Genomic DNA, 18,347 nt, shown 5'->3' with positions numbered 1-18,347 from the left:
CACCAGATGGATATGCAATGCATAAGCAGCCCATAGCCCTAAGAGACAAAGTCTTGACTCTTGAGAACTGGTTGTTGACTTGAAAAATTTCAGGGAGACAGAGAGGTTTACCAACAGTACTCTTTGAACATTCATCTCTGGCATTGCTGAGGAACATGTTCTTGTAGGTAGCCCATAGTGAATACCTGGATATAGCAAACTCATCTCTAAGCTCGCAACACCAGAAATCAACTAGAACAGCAGTGAGATACTGAGGGGAAACGTAATCCCAGTGGTAGATCCTCTGCATATTCTTGCAGCCATGCCCCCCCTGGAAGAAGGGGATTCCTACAGGAACTAGAGATAGGCTGAAATCATGGGCAAATAGTTCAATGTGTGATGTCAGAGAAGAAATCACACTAAATTACCTGGCTGTGGAGAACCCTGTGAGTCATCTAGCTAAGATATCTAAAAATTGCTGGAGAGAAACAAGTATTACTGATACACCTAGATTTAGATTTAAAAAAAAAAAAAAAAAAAAAAAAAAAAAAAAAAAAAAAGCTGTTTGGCAGAAAACTGAAGACCAAGCCCTCTACAGTAGCATTTATACTGACATACGTTCCGTATCATACACAGGGTCAAAAATATAAGTACAGAAGCAAAGCTTTAATCTACAACTGAAGAAAGAGTGTAAGTCCGAAAACATTCAGATTAATCAAGAACAGGAGACACTTCAGAAATTATGTGAGTTGTTACAGGAGGGACTAACTGCAGCTGAGCTGTAAGGGTACCAGATGGTTGGCACTTCAAACAAGGCTTCAAAAGGTTATAAAGGAGTTCTTAAACAGAAGAGTGGGGAAAATGCTGACAGCTTCGATAACGTATGTACTAGATATGAAGTGTTGCACTGTGGCAAAGAGGTGCAGAGGTTTAGAGAAGAACTTCTGGTAAAGGTTAAAATGGAGGATAGCAGAAGTCAAAAGTGGAGAAGAAGAGACAGAATGGATCAAATTATTATAATAAATAATTCATTTAATGAAGAACTTCCATGACACTAGGGTTGATCCAGGGTTATGACAATATTTAACTGTTCAAAACCAGTATGAGACTCCCTTGGAAAGCAGATTTTTACACCTCTGAATATTACAAGGGCATTAAATCAGGGGATGAAGAAATGAAGAAAGTAATGATGGCTAGTGTTATGAACAGTAGCCTTACTGTGGTGCAGTTTTGATATATAAGTTTGCATATCCTCCCTAAAAAGTAAAGTTGTTGTGCAATTTTGTGTTTGTGCTTTGAAATTAAGGCTCAAACATAAAAAAAAAAATCAGCATAGATGTAAGTAAACAGTTCTGTTGCAAGGCAGAGTCAGGGCAAAGCAGCTAACGTAAGAAGGAAATTACAGCTTAAGGTAACAGAATTTGAACTTTGTATCCTCTTTCAATCTTATCAATGTGGTTTTATCATAGTTATTCATTATTTGCTATTTAAAATGCCATCTCTCATCACAATCAAGGCAAAAGTTTTCACAGAGTCTATAATACACTTTCTCTCTTACTTTCCTGTATGGATAGTTATTAGTTAACAGCAAGACCTTAATTCAGATATTTAAAACTAGTTCTTTCGGTTATAGTCATGACTGACTGAGAAGCAACATTTTTGTGTTCGAGCTGGGCTGTCACTGACGTGCATGCCAACAAGAAACATGGAAGGGCAGACAATCATCACAAGAAATGCTGGGTACAACAGAGAAATATTTTATGGAATGAGAGAAAAACCACAGGATTCTTTAAGAAGATGGAAAGAGGAACTGGGGAGGGCCAGGAAACAAAAAGAAGCAGCTGATAAGGACCTAGGAAAATAGTACTTTAAAAAATATGGAAGAAGGGTAGCACACTTCTCTCTTCACTGCAGATATACATCCCATCAACAGGCAGAAAAGAAAGACTTTTATTTAAAATTAACTTACAACACACTTACACAGTTAAAACTTTTAGCCTCCACAAAATTTATTTTGTGATTTGCACAGCTTGGATTATGGACCAGTGTACCTACAAGCAAATTTATACGGTGATCAAATGCTAAGTGACACTGGATATGGATAGTGATTACTTTTAATGATTTTGCTCAATTGAAGTAACAAGCAAGTTACAAGAAGAGAAGCTTCTAATCAAAACATTATCACACACAAAAAACTGGGGTCTATATACCGTGTTTAAGAAATGACAGATGACTGGATTGTTTTGGAGTTCTCTGCAGATACAGTTCATTTGTTTGGTTTTTGCCTTTTTTTTTTTTTTTTTTAATTCTCCTACATCTGTTTGTGTCAGTGCAGTGATGTAGTCTATAGATCTAGCTGAACTAGTCCCCAAGACAAAAAAAGCTCAGGGAAAAGAGGAAGCAGAGGTGCCTCATCAATGTCCTGCTACCCAAACAGCACTTCCTATAATTATCACCCGCTCCAGGGTAAGAAGGAGAAAAAGATATCTCAATTTTCTCTACAAAGCATGACCTACAGGAATGGAGATAATGAACTTTGCAAAAACTTAGGGGGTGTCTTTGGCAGCAGAATGTATAGATCTTCCCCAAAACTTTCATCTGTCTGCTTTTAAAGATAAGGCCTATGAGAAACAGACAAGGGTTAAGAAGGGCAAAAGACAGGAAAATTTATGAGCATTAAGGAACCGGCAAGTTTGCTCATTTCAAGCCAACAAATAAGATAATACTATTTTTAGGATGTAAGGTCTTGGAAAGTCATTTAAACAAATGAATGTATTAAAGTAAATTTAAATGAGACTGCACCATCTATCTAAGAAAGTATAACAAGATTGGTTTGGTTATACATCCTAAAGACAATATTTGAAAAATATTTTCAAAAGTAGTAACTAAACTGCCTTGTAAACACATGACATATATAAATTCCATTCAATTATATTACTACTAAAGCTATGATTTGTTATATATGTAATAAATCTCAACAAGTTTTCTTCTATGAATACATTTTTTTAATTATGTTCTTATTTTAGAAGGAATTTAGAATGAGCATATTTATCAGGCTTTTTTTGTTGTTGTTTTGTTCCCATTCTTTTTAAATGTATCAGTCTGTTAAATACAAAGCAGTATAATATTTCTCTTTCTGGAGAGAACCTAACAAACCTAACCACAAACCTAACAAATAACCATACTCTGCCAAGACAAATTTGTATTTGCTTATATTATATTTTGAAAGAAAAACTAAATTAAAAATTGCATAGCACAGCTTGCTTCTAAGATTTTTCTTTAATCCACAGCACTGAACAGTTTTCCTGAGGCTTCGGGCAAATCACATATTTCCCTTTTGGTTATGATTCTTCAACCATTTGCTGGCTGACTTCCTCGGGACAACACCAGCGGTTTGCTGAGCAAAATTTTTGCCCTGAAAATATATGGTACAGTTTCAAACATGCATTTTATTATCCATATAGATTTTATATGCACACTGCAGGAGTGAAAAACAGTTTAATGCACCCTGCTACACTGCTGTTCTCTACAAATTCCTGCACTTACAGAGAACAAAAGACTAGGTAGATGAGTTCTTTAGGAAAGAAGTAGCCCTCACAGTTAACATGAGATTCCTGTTTTTAAGGTTTCAGAGCAACAGATTTTTCCAGACTGATATTCCTTATGCCTACAGAATGCATTGCTTATTGTACAGACTGACAAGGAGAACAAATTTTGATGATGCCTGCGGCAAATGACTTGCTCTGTGTTGCTGTCTACATGCCACTGACTCAGAGGATTTCCCAGGATTGAGATTAAAAGGAAATAGTAAGTCTCAAATAGGAAACATTTTAAATGTTCAAAAAATATGTAACACTTTCCAAGCCAGAAAGTGAACATAAACATTTTTCTCTTGGTAGTTAACTGCACACCACTGAAATACTGTTGCTTTTCCTGCTTGCAGTGTTTTGTGCTACTGTGGTACCTGTTTTGTTTCAAACATCATAGCTTTGTATAGTAAGAGTTGCACATATTCTAAGAAATAGTCTCTTATGATCAGTGATGATAAAGCCTGTTTCCTAATTATTTTTACTTTATAGTTGATGACAACCTGTATTCATGGCCATAGCATCTATGATGACTGTTCCTATGTATATTACCTGGTGTTAATAAAGTATGAGTTCATGCTGTAGTGTTTTCCTCAGCTGTGACACTTGGACTGACAAGAGACAATGCATTTCCATTTTAACAACACCTACAGAAATGAGAGATTACCTTTGAACTGATCTCTGCTGCTGCACAGAATCCACAACCGGGATACTAACATGGGGAATGCACCCATCAGTCACCATGAACATACAAATGTATTCACAGTACAGTTATCTTGCTTATTCCCTCAATATATCACCTTAGAGGAGCTGCTTGCTCAGTAATTTCCACCGTATTGGTGAGACTAGTACCCTGAGATCATCTAATTGTCACTTAGATCTTAACGGTTACTACTCCACTCTTTTTTTTTAATTTTTACGTTTAAAGAGTTTGCTTGCATACAAAGTATGTCATTAATATTTTTATGACATTAACACAGTATAGCTGTCATTATTAGTACTAATAGGAACAGTAAGCTACTTCTCAAATACTTCTTGATACTTTTCATTCCGATGTGATATATAATTGCTGAGCCTCTACTCAGAAGAGGTTGTCAATGAAGCTACTAACTGTGGGATGGTTTTTGATAGGTATCAGATTTCCTAAATTATAACCACTAATTTGATTTTGACTTCTGACTAGAGAGCTGATTTCCTGCTTTACTTAAATCTTTTAAAGTCTCATTTGATATTGAAGTCTACTTTTCTTTTCCATTTTTACCAAGTACATTGCTCGAAGTGTGTCTGTTTGGGAATATTCCTCTGTCTTTCATTAATGTGATAGAATCATAGAATATCTTGAGTTGGAAGGGACTCATAAAGATCATTAAGTCCAACTCCCTGCTCCTCACAGGACTACCTAAAAGTAAACCATAGGACTAATAGCATGGCTCAGTGCCATGGCATCTTCCCTGGGAAGGTTGTTCCAGTGACTGACCACCCTCTCAGTGAAGAACCTTTTCCTAATAAGCATATTGATTTCAGAAGTAGGTGTTAAAATGCTGTATGGCAGTGGGGCTGCAGGGTGACCTCTGTGAGGAGAAGCCAGGACTGCCCCATGACAGACACAGACTGTTCCACGCAGCTCCAACCAACCCACCGCAAGGCACAGCTGGGTCCCTCAGCCAGGGTGGTGGCATCTCAGGGAAAACTTAAGAAAGGGTAGAAAACACTGAGAAGCAGTCTATTTCTAAAAGAGTATAGCCCATGGAAGGAACCATGCTGGAGCAGGGAAAAAGTGTGAGGAGGAAGGAGTGGCAAAGATGAAGTTATGAACCAACCACAACCTCCATTCGTTGTCTACCCGCCACTGCTCAGGGTGAGATAGCAGAAGAGTCAGAAACAAATGAGGGAAGTTGAACCTGGGAAGAAGAGTTGGGGTTGGGGATCTGAGGGGAAGGAATTTCTAGTTTTTTCTTTGTTTCTCACCATAGTACTCTACTTTTAATTGACAAGAAATTAAATTATTTTTCCCCAATTTGAGTCAGTTTTGCCTGTGACAGTAATTGGTAAGAGACCTCCCTTTTTTTATCTCAGGTGATGAGTTTTTCCATCTCATTTTCTCCCTCTGTCCTTTTGAGGAGGGGGAGTGACGGAGCAGCTTGTTGGACATCTTGCATCCAGCCAAGGTCAACCCAACATAGATTGTATATGCTTGGATGCAAATAAAATGCTTCAATTAATGCATCTTCCTCCAGAATCACTTCTGTTAAAGTAATTCACAGTGCAAAACTGGGTAAACAGCTCAAATATGGACTGCTTGAAATCTTAAACTCTCTTCATATGATTAAGCGAACCTTTCTAATAGTAAACAAGCTTATTCAAAGCTGCATATAAAATATTTGCAAAACCACCTAGCATAATATTTCAGAAGACATTTATGATAAAAATGCTTTACAGCAAACTGCAGCTTGCTGCAAAATACATTTTGTAAAGAAAGTAACTAAACAGTAGTTCTAATCCTGCACAAGAACAGCACAAGTCAGTATGACTACAATCTGATACTCAAACAGATATTCACCTATAACAATACTGGGCATGTATGTATCCCAGTGTAGTTTGCAGACTGTAGCTAAATGAGCTAGGTCAGTCCCAAAACTTACTAGTTTAAGTAAGATTCACTGTACTGTATTAAAGTCTAACCAGATCAGTGATATTCTTGTCATCTCTAATGCGATAAATACCAGTGAATCCTTATGTGATTTAAAAAAAGGTTAGTAGGGTAAGTACTTCTTGTTTTATTGTCTATTATAGACACATCACCTGCATTTTGGTTCATTGTCAACCTGACCTGTGAATGTGAAAGACAGAATGAATAATGTTTGTAGTGCAAGCAGCTGAGGCTTGTATGAGTCTCTACAAAGTCCAATTATTGTTCCACATGAGAAAAAAAGGATGTGTTTTTTTCAATCATAAGAAGAAAGATTCTGTACACAAATCCAGACCGCATTAAGCAGGACTCTTGCAAACTAAATTCCTAAAATCACTCCTAGTTCATTATACGTTAAGTGGCATTGTTGACGTTGCACAATTGATTCTCCAAATGGAAAGACCAACATTAAAATATGTCATATGATTCCCTAAAACAATCCTACGGTTAAAGCATTCCGAGACAAGCCATCAGTTAAACTGGTGTTCACTCAAAATTAGGTGCATTTCATATACCAGTTTTCTTCTCCCTCCTTACAAGACATCACAGAGGTTAAATGAGTTATCCAATTAAAATGTGAAGTCAGGCATTGACAGCTTCTCCCTTTAATACAATTGAAATAGAGAATAAATTTAAGAAGATTTTTGCCTTTTTTTCATGACAATGAAAAAATCGCACGTGCCTCCAAAAAATCCCAAGCCATTTTTGATGGGAAATTCTCCCAAACTGGGTAGCTAATTACAAATCTGGTAATGCCTCCAGTGTCATACAATATGCAATATATCACACCCATCTATACAACTGAGTAGTACCTCAATACAGAAAGAGGGATTTTCTATTCTCTGATGAAATTACAGAAGAAAGCAAACATGTCCAGCCTTCACAGACCAAAGTTAATGAGAGGTTGAGTTAATATCATCCTGTCTACTGCATTGGGGCCCTGAAGCCCTCTTGAACTCTCTAGTTTTTCCTGTTATATATCAATATATACATTCCCTTCCTTTTCTAAGGTGGGATTGGGAATTAAGGGCCTCAGAAGCTCCTTTTCACTTTCAGAATTGCCCCTGTTTCCATGGGCTAGAGGGACAAAACTACTTGTTTTCTTTGAGATTTATAGCCAAAGTTTTGGAAGTTTGAAAGAAGCATTAAAAAATAAAATAAAAATCAATTTTTAAGAGAGTCAAGGAGCATAAACAATGAATTATAAATAGAAAAAATAATTTCCTTTCCACAATTTTGAAAATAGTAAAGCAGATCAGATCTCCTACAGTAAGCAAAATCTGTGCCCTAGATCATATTGTTATATCTATAACTCTTTCAAAATCTCAAAACGCTCCTTTGCTTAATATTGTACTTGAAAATGAGATGATAGAACAATGTTCCTGTTTTGCTAAGAAACCCCAAGACAAGCAGTTTTTACCAGCTATAGCAGCAAGCAATTTAGGTGCAAAATAAGCATTTGCAGAGAGCATCTGCACCGTAATGAATACTTCAGTTAATGTCAGTATCCACCTAAGTAGCTGGAAAAGACTGTTGTGTTTTCTGTGCCACTGTTGTCTGCACTAAATGGATAAGAATTGATGGTATCTCTTTGTTGCATCAACGTTGAGTGTTTTCTCACTGTGTACTGTGCAGTGCTTTACAAGCAATGGGAGAGAGGAAAATAGCAAAAATACAAATGTTAGAATTTCGTTTTTTTTTTCATTAGCTCACCATTAAGAGTTTTACACAAATTCGAAACTTAAGCATAATTCCAGCAAACTTTGTACAATGTACATTCTTTTCTTTTTGTTATTCCCATTAAGAGAAAACAAAATATTTTCATTTAAGCACAAATCCTATTTTAATAGATACTACAAAAAAAAGAGGATCATTTGTGCTAAATGAATGGGGCCCTGATTAGCCATTAATAACTTTGGTAGGCTAGTTAGTGAGAAACAAAACAAATCAGGAAAAATATTATTGGCTTATTATTTGAATTACTTGTAAAAATGACTATGTTGCTGGTGACCACTTCTCTATTGACCCCTTCGGCATCCCAACAGTGGTAGCTGTCTGGACTCAACTTCACACCCTCTTAATCACTTTTTCCTTCTCTGCCTTCCACCTGTAAACCATACACAGGTTTGAGTCTCCACATAATTTCCCAGGACATACAATCATCTCAGAAGGTCCGTATAACTCTCAGTGTTTTGACTTACAAATACAGAAAGACCACCTTTGTGAGCAACAAAAAGGGCATATACCTTTATTATCATCATACAATTGTGAAGAAAACCTTTTCACCCTCAAGAGATGCAAAAGCATTAGCAATTCCGCACTCTAATGTGTATATTTGAGGCTGGAAGTTGAAGTGTATTTTAAAAAGACAAGGGTGAAAGTCAGAAACTAATTTCTCATCTCATTCCTAGCTCTTCAATAACTTTACAGAAATTATTCCAATCTTACATGCAATGGTAATACTCACGTATTTAGTGTACATTTGGCACCAGCTGCCAGTCAGAGGGACAACACAGTGGGACAATATAGTGGGACAAGACAGCTCTCCATAGATGTGCCAAAAGACAGGAACAGCTCACACAACAAATATGAAAAAGGCTTCTCTGTCAAGTAGAAACATCCTAATATGACATGTCACTGTAATACTTTGCTATCATGCCTTGCCAAAGACAGAGTTGATTTGAAAAAGACAGTAACGTTGTATTTATTCCAGAAATAAATCAAAAGAAAGAGGCAACATAGCAAATGCGAAAGGGAGAGCCAACAAATCACTGGGGAAAAAAATAACATAATCAAGATACTGAGCTATTCTGTACCTACAAGACTGTTCTAACTATGGAAGAAACTAAAAAGTGAAAAAGGTAGTAAAAACAAAATATAAAACAAAACTAACTTTTAAGTATTTGTAATATGAAAAGCAAAAAAAAACACAAAACAAAACTTGTGAGGCAGTCTTTCCTATTGCAACAAAAATAATAAGTAGGAAGTTTAGGAGCAAACGCAGCTGAAAGCAATTCTAACACCAGTGAATGTTGAATGGCTGTTGGACTGAAATTTTACTTCCCAATTACTTCTACAGGCTACAGTGCAAAGTACAGGATACAAAGTATGAACAAAATTAAAAAAAAAAAAATAAATAAAAGGAAGAAAAAGGGGAAAAAAAAAAATGAAAATAAGTCTCCAAGAGTATGTTACCGAAGAGTGTATCAAACTCAGGCCCTCAGTATCAGAGATTGTTAAATGCTGTACTCTTGAGTATTCACTCATTCCATGAGAAAGAATTGCATTTCAGTCATCAGAGTCATCAGAATGTATAATTCATTAGATTTATACAGCAGTTTGAACTATCCTAAGAGGCAGAGGGATTTTAACTATTAGATGATTAGCATAACACTAAAGAAGGCATAAACTTGATATCAGTGATCAAAAGGAAACACAATTGGAAGTGTCACATCTTGCATATGAATGATTTAAAAACATGTTTCTTTGTGTGTGTGGATGAGGACTGAGATAATGTATTCCATCACCATTTCCAATATATACTTGAACAGCTCTTATGAAAACACATATTATTTTGCCCATGCTGTGGTACCTTGATAAAAGCTTTAAAAAAATACAGCTGGAAAGTTTAGTTGTTAGTATGACAAATCAGTGACAAAATCTCACCTCACTATTTCTGTAACCTTTTTGAGCTAGGTAAGTGGGTAAATGATGGCCTGGTGAAACACAGTGCATACCATGTCGTATTAATGACCAGCAGTAAAGGAAAAAAATAGATTGTCACCTACATTTAATGTTTTATGAAGTAGTGACCTCTACTCATTTAAAGGATATAGATGTCACTTCCATTAGTGACAGTTTTCAGCCCTTTGTGGAGAAAGCATATATTACTCTTTGTATATCAGCTAGCAGTCCAGTGGTATAGCAGTATAAGATAGGATCCCTTCCAAATAAATTCAGGTACATCTTTTTCTGCACACAGAAACAGGAAATAATTTATCCTAATAGAAGCATTTAAATTTCCAGTGCAGTCCACAGAGTGGCAGGTGCCTCTGGAGATCTCCAGAGGGAGATTTGGTCTGCTTAATTCAGACAGACAGACAAATGGGTATTTTCTACAATGGTAAGATTTCATAAAATTAGGAACTCTTTATCTCACCTGTCAACACAAGCTCCAAGTAACGTCTATTATTTTCAAAAGCAGTATGTTTTTGAGATTTTCTGAAAGAAGAAATACATTGAAATGACCAAGACCAAATCACCTGTAATCACAGCGCCAAAATATGATACTTACTGCACACCCTCAGTATTTGCACTTGCAGGAAAGACAAATTAATCATGTTTTTAAATTATAGAGGAAGAAAGAAAAAATAATTACCATTATTATTGTTGCCATATGCAACTGACTTTGCTTGTCATGATTGCCTATTAGAGTGATAGCTGCAGATTGCAGTACATAAGAGATTATGCATTGTTTGCCTACTGTGAAGATAAATGAATGAAGAAGAGCCCATCATTTAAAACTCTCCAAAACACCAGTCTGTACAAATAAGGATTTTTATAAAATAAGGTGACTTTGTCAAGCACTGACTGGTTCAGCAGAGCTCATGTTAGTTCCTCTGATTGCACTTTGTTGCTGTGAATACAAAACTGTGGAGTCCAGAGTGGAGTTTATAGCAGTCAAGGTCCAATGGCATCAAAAAGTTCTATTGATTTTTGGTAAATCCACTGTTTACAGAAAAAGAAGGAAGATTACTCTGAGTCTCTCATATAGAAGAAGTGCCCAGAAATTACAGCCTGCTGGGAAGTGATACTATCACTTATGCAACATGTGATTTCAATGGTTTAAAGTTTTAATAGAATAGATCCCAGAAAACAAAGTATGTTTAGGTATTGTATGTTTATGTATTTTAAAGCAAACTCTTTGCCTGGGATTTTTATGCACTTGTATATCTACCTTGCAAGAGAAGAGGAGATACTAGGAGACATCTGTTCTTTTCTGCATGCAGGGCAAAATAGTCTTTGATCTATTTTCTTGTGCACACATTAAATATGAGCAGGAAAGGATCTTCAATATGTTTGTTATTCTCTTGCTATTTCATAATATTTAGTAATTTGTACAATAAATATGTACAGTCTGATTTTCTGAGAGCCCACTAGACCGTCCCTTAAATGGGCTCTCCCTGTACATCTCAGAATATTCACTTCTTCTTGCTCTCATGCTGTGATTTTTGAAAATAAGAAGGGAAATTTAGTGTAATCGGTGAGAAAAGGGATCATCTGCTTTGATTAAAAAGAGGAATGAACATTTCAGAAAACCATTAAGCTTTCTAACAGAGTTTTCCTACCCTGGATTTACTAGAGAGAATTACTTTTTTTCTAGTCTGGAAGGACAAAATGTAATCAGGACATATTTTTAAATCTAACTAAAATTATGTATACCAAATGCAAAACTGGTCATCCTCTTCAAATTAGTCCTTCTATAGTTCAATCATCTTTTTTTAACCCTTAGAAAATAATGTATAGTCATAAAATGAGATTTTTTAAGAGCTCCTCAAATGTATGTGTATGTATATGTAAATGTTTGTATATGCTAAATATTTCTCTTTAAAAACTAATACATTACTAGTTTGTGTGTTCAAACTAATAGCCTCTTGGAAAGGGCTCAGAAACATGACACAAGAGTGAAGTCCTGCAGACCAGACACCTAAACACAAGCATCTACAGTGTAGATGCCAACAATGTAGGCAACGTACCCAAGCTCCTTTTATATTGTGCAGAACTAAAGAACTACCATTCTTCTTATCCTGAAGCATATATTTACATATGGCCAAACGAACTAAATGAACTCTAAGGTCCATGGACTAGATCTACATGAAAGGGAAGCTTAAACACCTAAATGCAGGTATCTGATTAAAGAACTGAATTTCACCCCTGCTGCAAACAAATGCCACAGGTTTGCTGATTAAATTACATATCAGTGCATTTCACCATTTTCCCTGTGAAAAGTACCAGAACCAAAGCTTCTGATTCTTTTTTTTTGTATTGATATTTACAAGATGGTGAAGACTGTTCAGTCCTGAAGGTCTTGGAACCATGACAGGCTGTACAAGCAAAAGAAAATCAGTCTGTATCTACCACTGATACACAGAGCTCTGACTGAGGTTGAGAAGGAAGGACCATACCCTGTCATGGCATCATGAGACAGAAAGAAAAGCTACCTTGACATCCTGCATCTTGAACTGTTTAAAAGCTGATGTGAAAAGTCATCTAAACCTGAATTACCACTCATTTCCTTTCTCCTAAAACAGAGAGCGAATTGTTACTTACAAAACACAACTAAATCACAGAAAAGTGCTTGTTTAGCAAACAAGGTTACAGCAACATGAAATTTATATAAAAATATACATAGTTGCTTCCATAAATAGTAAGTTATATATCACCTTGCCAATCTGTGTCATCTTAAAGCTAAATTAAAGAATACATTTACAGCTTTCGGGAATTATTAGTTCTGAAAAGCAGGACTAATATGATTTTTTCTACTAAATTAGCTATTTAAACTTTTACAGAGCAGTAATACAGCTTTGATAGAGTACTAGACTTAAGAATGCCTCTGTCTATCTCTGAGGCAAGACCACAACCCATTAAGCTCCCTTTATTTAATCTGTCCATCATAAACTTAATATGTGATACATCCTTTTCATATCACAAAGGACAAAAAGGTGATCTTTTGTATTTGAATATCTAATTTATGCTCCCCATCCTTCTTTCCCAAGCAGTAAATGGTAAAGAAAAAAGCTTTTTCTGCAGTTTCTTCAGCCCTTTTATCTAAGGAAAAGCAGTTATATGTCAGGTCTCTAAGGAATTTGATGCTCTTTTTATCCCCTGACCCTATTTCCGTACTCAGAGCTGCGAGAAAAGAAACTATCCCATAGAAAGAGAACATATTTGGAGGTTAGGAAGAATTGCAGTATGTAAATTATATGTCCCTCTCCCCAAGACCGACTCTAGTCTTTTGGGACTAGGGCAAATAAGCTCTCAAAATGAAATACCTTATAATGAAATTGTTGTATTCCAGTCTTTTAGATCCTCAAGGAAGAAACAACACAACTCCTAGCCTCTAGAGGAAAACAACACAATAAACTGTGCAGTTCAGATTTAATATCAAAGATAGAGGGCATTCCTGATGGATGAAGGACATTGAGACTCGCCCAGTAAGATTTGCAGTGTTTTTCTTTGCACAATAGTTTGCAGTTCTTAATTAAGTCATAGCATCTCTTTGGAGGGAAAACGGTATTAATTTTCTCACCATTGTAGTCACCATTTTAATAAAGAGAGATAAAAGCATGTTGAAGCTGGAGGGCTATAAAAGATATTTCTTTTAAGGAGGAAGGAATAATGACTGCCTTTGAGCTTCAATCTGGATGCCACTTCTCCCAGAAAACAACCCTACTGACAGAAAAATAAATAAATAAATAAAAACCTGTTGGTTTTTTTGTTTTTTTTGGGGGGTGGGGGAGTGGTTTTGGTTTTGTTTTTTCTACTTCACCACTCTTTCCTTCAGTGTCAGAGAACAATTATATTTCACAATTAGAGAAATATGAACCAAGACAGTTTATAATGAAGCTATCAGTCAAGTTAGAATGTCTTGCTTACTTCAACTTCAGAAACCATTTGGGAAACTATATTTAAAAGCTGCCAAGAAGATAGAAAAACAAAATTAAAGCAAGTCCTTAGATGGAACTGAATGCACTAGGCAAGGAAAAGCTGTCTAATATCTCTAATTCTCATACTTGAAGAACAAGGTAGAAAAGGGGAGTGGAGACCATGAAGGTGCCAAGCTTGCATGCCCTCTCTAAGCAGCCTCTCCTTTCATCAGTGCAGATGAGACGATACTGGGTTAGATGGGTCACTGATATGAAATGCCAGTAGAAGATTTCTTATCACTGAATTTTGAAATCAGAGTGGAAACTTACACTATTAAAATGAAATACAGAGTTGTCAGCAAAATAACTTGGTTTCAATAGAATCAGGTTTTTGTCCTGTAGTTCTGACTATCTGTGTATGTAGATACAGCATATAACAAAACATATCTGCAATCCTTTAAACATATTAATATGCTACGATTGTGCAGAACCATATTGGAATTGACTGCCTTGTAAGCCTTAAATTTAGTAACTCACAGATATGCACATCAGGTAACAAACACCAACTCCTTAAACAAGCATGCCATTCTTGTAAAAACTTCCTACTTTTTCTGTTTGGCATCTAAACAGAAAGCCTTGCAGCAAAACTATTTAAGAAAGAACCTAGATTTAGCAAAGAAGGAAATTATGTTTTAATATTTTTTTAAACATATGCACCTAGTAAATATCCCTAAATTATATTGCTTGTGCTTCTGCACGCTCACTGCAATGCTGAGCTGTGGTACTCAGAGTTAAAGATGGCCCAGCTGCCAGAGTCTGACTTCCTACACTTGTCTACCATATGCAAACCTTTTAACTAAATCATTTTTAATAACTGAAGTGAGACAGAGAGCAAGTAGTTTTGCTCTTGATGTGCACTGAACGGTAACTTGAATTAAGAATTAACCTTTAACGCACAGTAAATTAATATTTTCACTACTAGAGTGGTCTTTAGTACTGTACTATTATCTATAGGTAAAAGCAGCTTACCTGAACAACATGTTTCAGCTTGTCAATACTTTGACTTATTACAGGATCTGTTCCCTTCACTCTTACTTCTGGATTTGCAGACTGAGCTTTGATTCCACTGCCAACCACACGATGAGTATAGCTAGTTTAATACACAAACACACACACAAAAATGGTTTAGTAAGTTATTCTACTCTCAGAGAGTCATCTTCTAGTTCTCATTAACTCTCATGGCACCAACATTTTACTTTAATAAGATGCATTAATTTTGTGCACATATTTTTCACAGAAAAGAAGTACAGCATAATATAATTACCGCATTCCACAAAGCTGTATTATTTATTATAGCTTTAATTTTACTACAAACTTCAATAACTAAAGAGTTATGTACATTTTGGAGCAAGAAACATTCAGGTCTATACATGTTTTTTGTGTGTGCAAAGACTGTCCTCCACCTTGGTTTTGCTAAATACAAACCATACTGTGATTGCCTAAATGCACGAAATTGCATGATTTTAAAACAAACTCCAAATTCCACACACATGGTGTGTTCAGAACTACACCTGAAGTTTCCTAGTGTTTTTGTGAATGCACATGTAGGTAGAATATTCATTGTAAGACAACAGCCAAATTGTGCACAAATTATTTAGCATTACATAACTGATATAAGCACAGAGTAGGCAAAAATTTACTTAATAGATATGTAAAAGCAGTAGAAGCCAGATATATGCATGTTTCAGAAAGAACTGCTGTAATAAGTAGAACATTGTTTCTAGTATATTAAAAATCAAGATACAGAGACAAAAATTAAGGACATAGCAGAGTTCTGTGGCTTATTAAGGTGAAATTCTTCATTCAACTTTCTGTGTTATATTTAATACTCAAGTTATGGAAGAAAAAATGGATATCTACCTTCTCATCACAAATACTGTACATTATGCAAATACCCTCCATATGTTAGGTTTTGTCTGCATACTTTACAAGAGTATAGATCTATATATCTCTGTCTCAAAAGTATTTGGCCAGCTGTTACATTATAAGAAAAAGAAAGGAAAGAACCCTTTCAGGAATGGAGTAAAGAAATACCTAATTCCTCCCTATTAGAGCTGCATATGAGTGTAGACAACACAGCAGATTCAAATTTTGTAGAATCTGTTTTATGAAAAACATTGCAGGTCCTCTTAGCTCTGCAGATAATCCTCCACGTATGCTAAACAATGAACACTGTTCATTAAAGGAAAGTTGCCACATAACAACAATATATTGTCTTTGATCTTTGCTTAAATACCTTAAGCGAGATGAGGTTATTTCTAAGGAAGAATATACAGAACCACAAACAATCCCCAAAATTACATTGGCTGTGCTTATATGTATAAATTAACCCTGTCATAAAAAAATGACATTAAAAAGTTTTCCATAAGTCCCAGAAAGCATCATTTGCCTTCTATATGCATGACAAAATTTAGTAGCTCCTTTAGGAATAACAAGAGGATGCTTTTTGGACTACATGTTCTGCAAAAGGCTTCAAAAGTGAACTAATTCTAAGGATTAACAAAATTTTCCATTACTTTTAAGATATCAAGACCCAGCAGCCTTTCATTTCTCAAGTCTTCTAAAACATTTAGTTTCACACAGTAAATACTAAAATTGTAGACCTTCAATGTACAGCTCTGCATGTTCTGTTTAGGGTAAGTGTCCTCTCTATATCTTCTGCATGCAATCAAGTTCACTGGAAGCAGATATAATATCAAATTTGAATTCAATTATGTATGAAGATACCACAATGATCACCTAGGCATAATCACAAGTTAAAGATTCAAGAATTATTCATTCTTCATTCCAGAAAATAGTCAGCTGTATCCAATATTCAGGACACATTTTATCAGTCAAACATAAAAACTAAAAATAATAAGCTCATTACTTAAAAGCCATTATGTAACCCTTTAATGATTCACTAGCCATACTATTACTTGGAATAGGTGTTAATGATGCACAATCAGGACAGCAAGGCTTAATGTACTTCATGTGGTTCACTGGAACGTGGTAGTTGAAATGAGTTTAAAAAAAACCTCATAGTGCTGTTGAATACATTGAATATATGAATGGCTCATATTATTCAAAAAGTGGTATTTTGGTTTATAGAGGACAGGCTTTTGTGCTGTCTTGTAGTGATGGTAGAGCTTTTTATAGGGGTGTGTACAAAATCTGCAGCCTTCCTGCTAGACTTGAGGAAATGCTTAATGCAGCAATTTGAGTAAGGTAAATGAACCTTCTAGTAGCTTCTAAGAATTAAAAAGAAAAAAAAAAATCTCAAAGTTTTTCCTCAAAAATCCTTATTTCACAGTCATTTGTCTAAATCAAAATAGATAATTCATATGGAATTTCTTCCTTTCCCTTTCCAACTGAACAATAATGCACTCACCAGATGGACAAGTGGTTTAACTCAACACACCGTTTTAATGCAACACAGCAATTTCTCTTCATACTATAACACTATAAAAAATCTTAAAGGTTATGGTTGTAATTTCTGTACAGTGCTCCCATTTGCTGTTTCACAGCATGCAAAACCTATTTTTTCTCTTTCTGTCACTCAGAATTCTTCAATTAACACCTTATTTCAAATGCTGCAAACCCAACTATGTATAATTTGCTGGTGAACTGCATAACTATGTGAAAAATAATACCTTTTTTCCTGGTTTTACTTCAATTGACAATAGTCATTTCTCTAACCATGCTGGGAGAAATAAACCATACAGAAGCTGAGACTTGCCTAGGCTACAATTGTATTAATTTAGCTCATTTGGGAAATATCTGACGATGACTCATTCAAGGCTGGCCATCATTTCCTTTTCATCTATTTCCACAATGAAATCCACACTCTGGCACAGCTGGCATTTGCCATAGGACTAACATGCTTTTGTGAGGGAAAGTCACTGGGAAAGTAATACTATCTTGTGAGTGGACTACATGTTAGGAGTTTCAGTTGTGTTCCCCTTCCTCTGTAGAGCTGTCAACCTCTAGATTCCCCTTTAGCTGTGATTCATAAGGAATAATTGGATTTACTTACCGTTTAAAAGTGTTAGCAATTAATTCAGTCATTGTTATATTGCTAGTTGTTATTGTTATCATTACCTGTTATTGTTAATTGTAATTGTTATTGTTAATTTAATCATTGTTATAGTCATTCTTTTCATATGGTCTCAAAGGCAAAATACTATCTTCTCCCCAGGTAGAGAGCTCTATTATCTAATTTTAACATTTATTTCTAGGCAAAGATTGATTCTTGTTTCTCATGTAAAAAATACACCCTTTTTCAGATTTACACATCTTCAGCATCGACAAGCTTGTGTAGCCCAATGGCTCTTTGCCATTTTGGGTTGGAAGCTTAAAGTTATCCCAGAAAGTGGTCCAAAATGCATTTAAATGTTCTCTCAGTTC

At 35.5% G+C, this 18,347-nt stretch overlaps 1 protein-coding gene across 3 annotated transcripts in view; it reads right to left on the bottom strand.

The window, feature by feature from the left end:
• The window catches only part of GPC5 (glypican 5), a 663,584-nt gene that overhangs the window by 418,780 nt on the left and 226,457 nt on the right, over nt 1-18,347 (bottom strand). For all 3 annotated transcript variants that reach the window (XM_065056829.1, XM_065056837.1, XM_065056843.1), the window contains exon 6: nt 14,931-15,051. In XM_065056829.1, the coding sequence (XP_064912901.1) occupies nt 14,931-15,051 (121 nt within the window). The remainder of the gene's footprint in view (nt 1-14,930; nt 15,052-18,347) is intronic.

The sequence above is a fragment of the Columba livia genome, chromosome 1, assembly GCF_036013475.1.
Source record: "Columba livia isolate bColLiv1 breed racing homer chromosome 1, bColLiv1.pat.W.v2, whole genome shotgun sequence".
Lineage (NCBI taxonomy): Eukaryota > Metazoa > Chordata > Aves > Columbiformes > Columbidae > Columba > Columba livia.
Note: the sequence above shows the minus strand (reverse complement) of the source record. Positions and strands in the feature narration are given on the sequence as shown.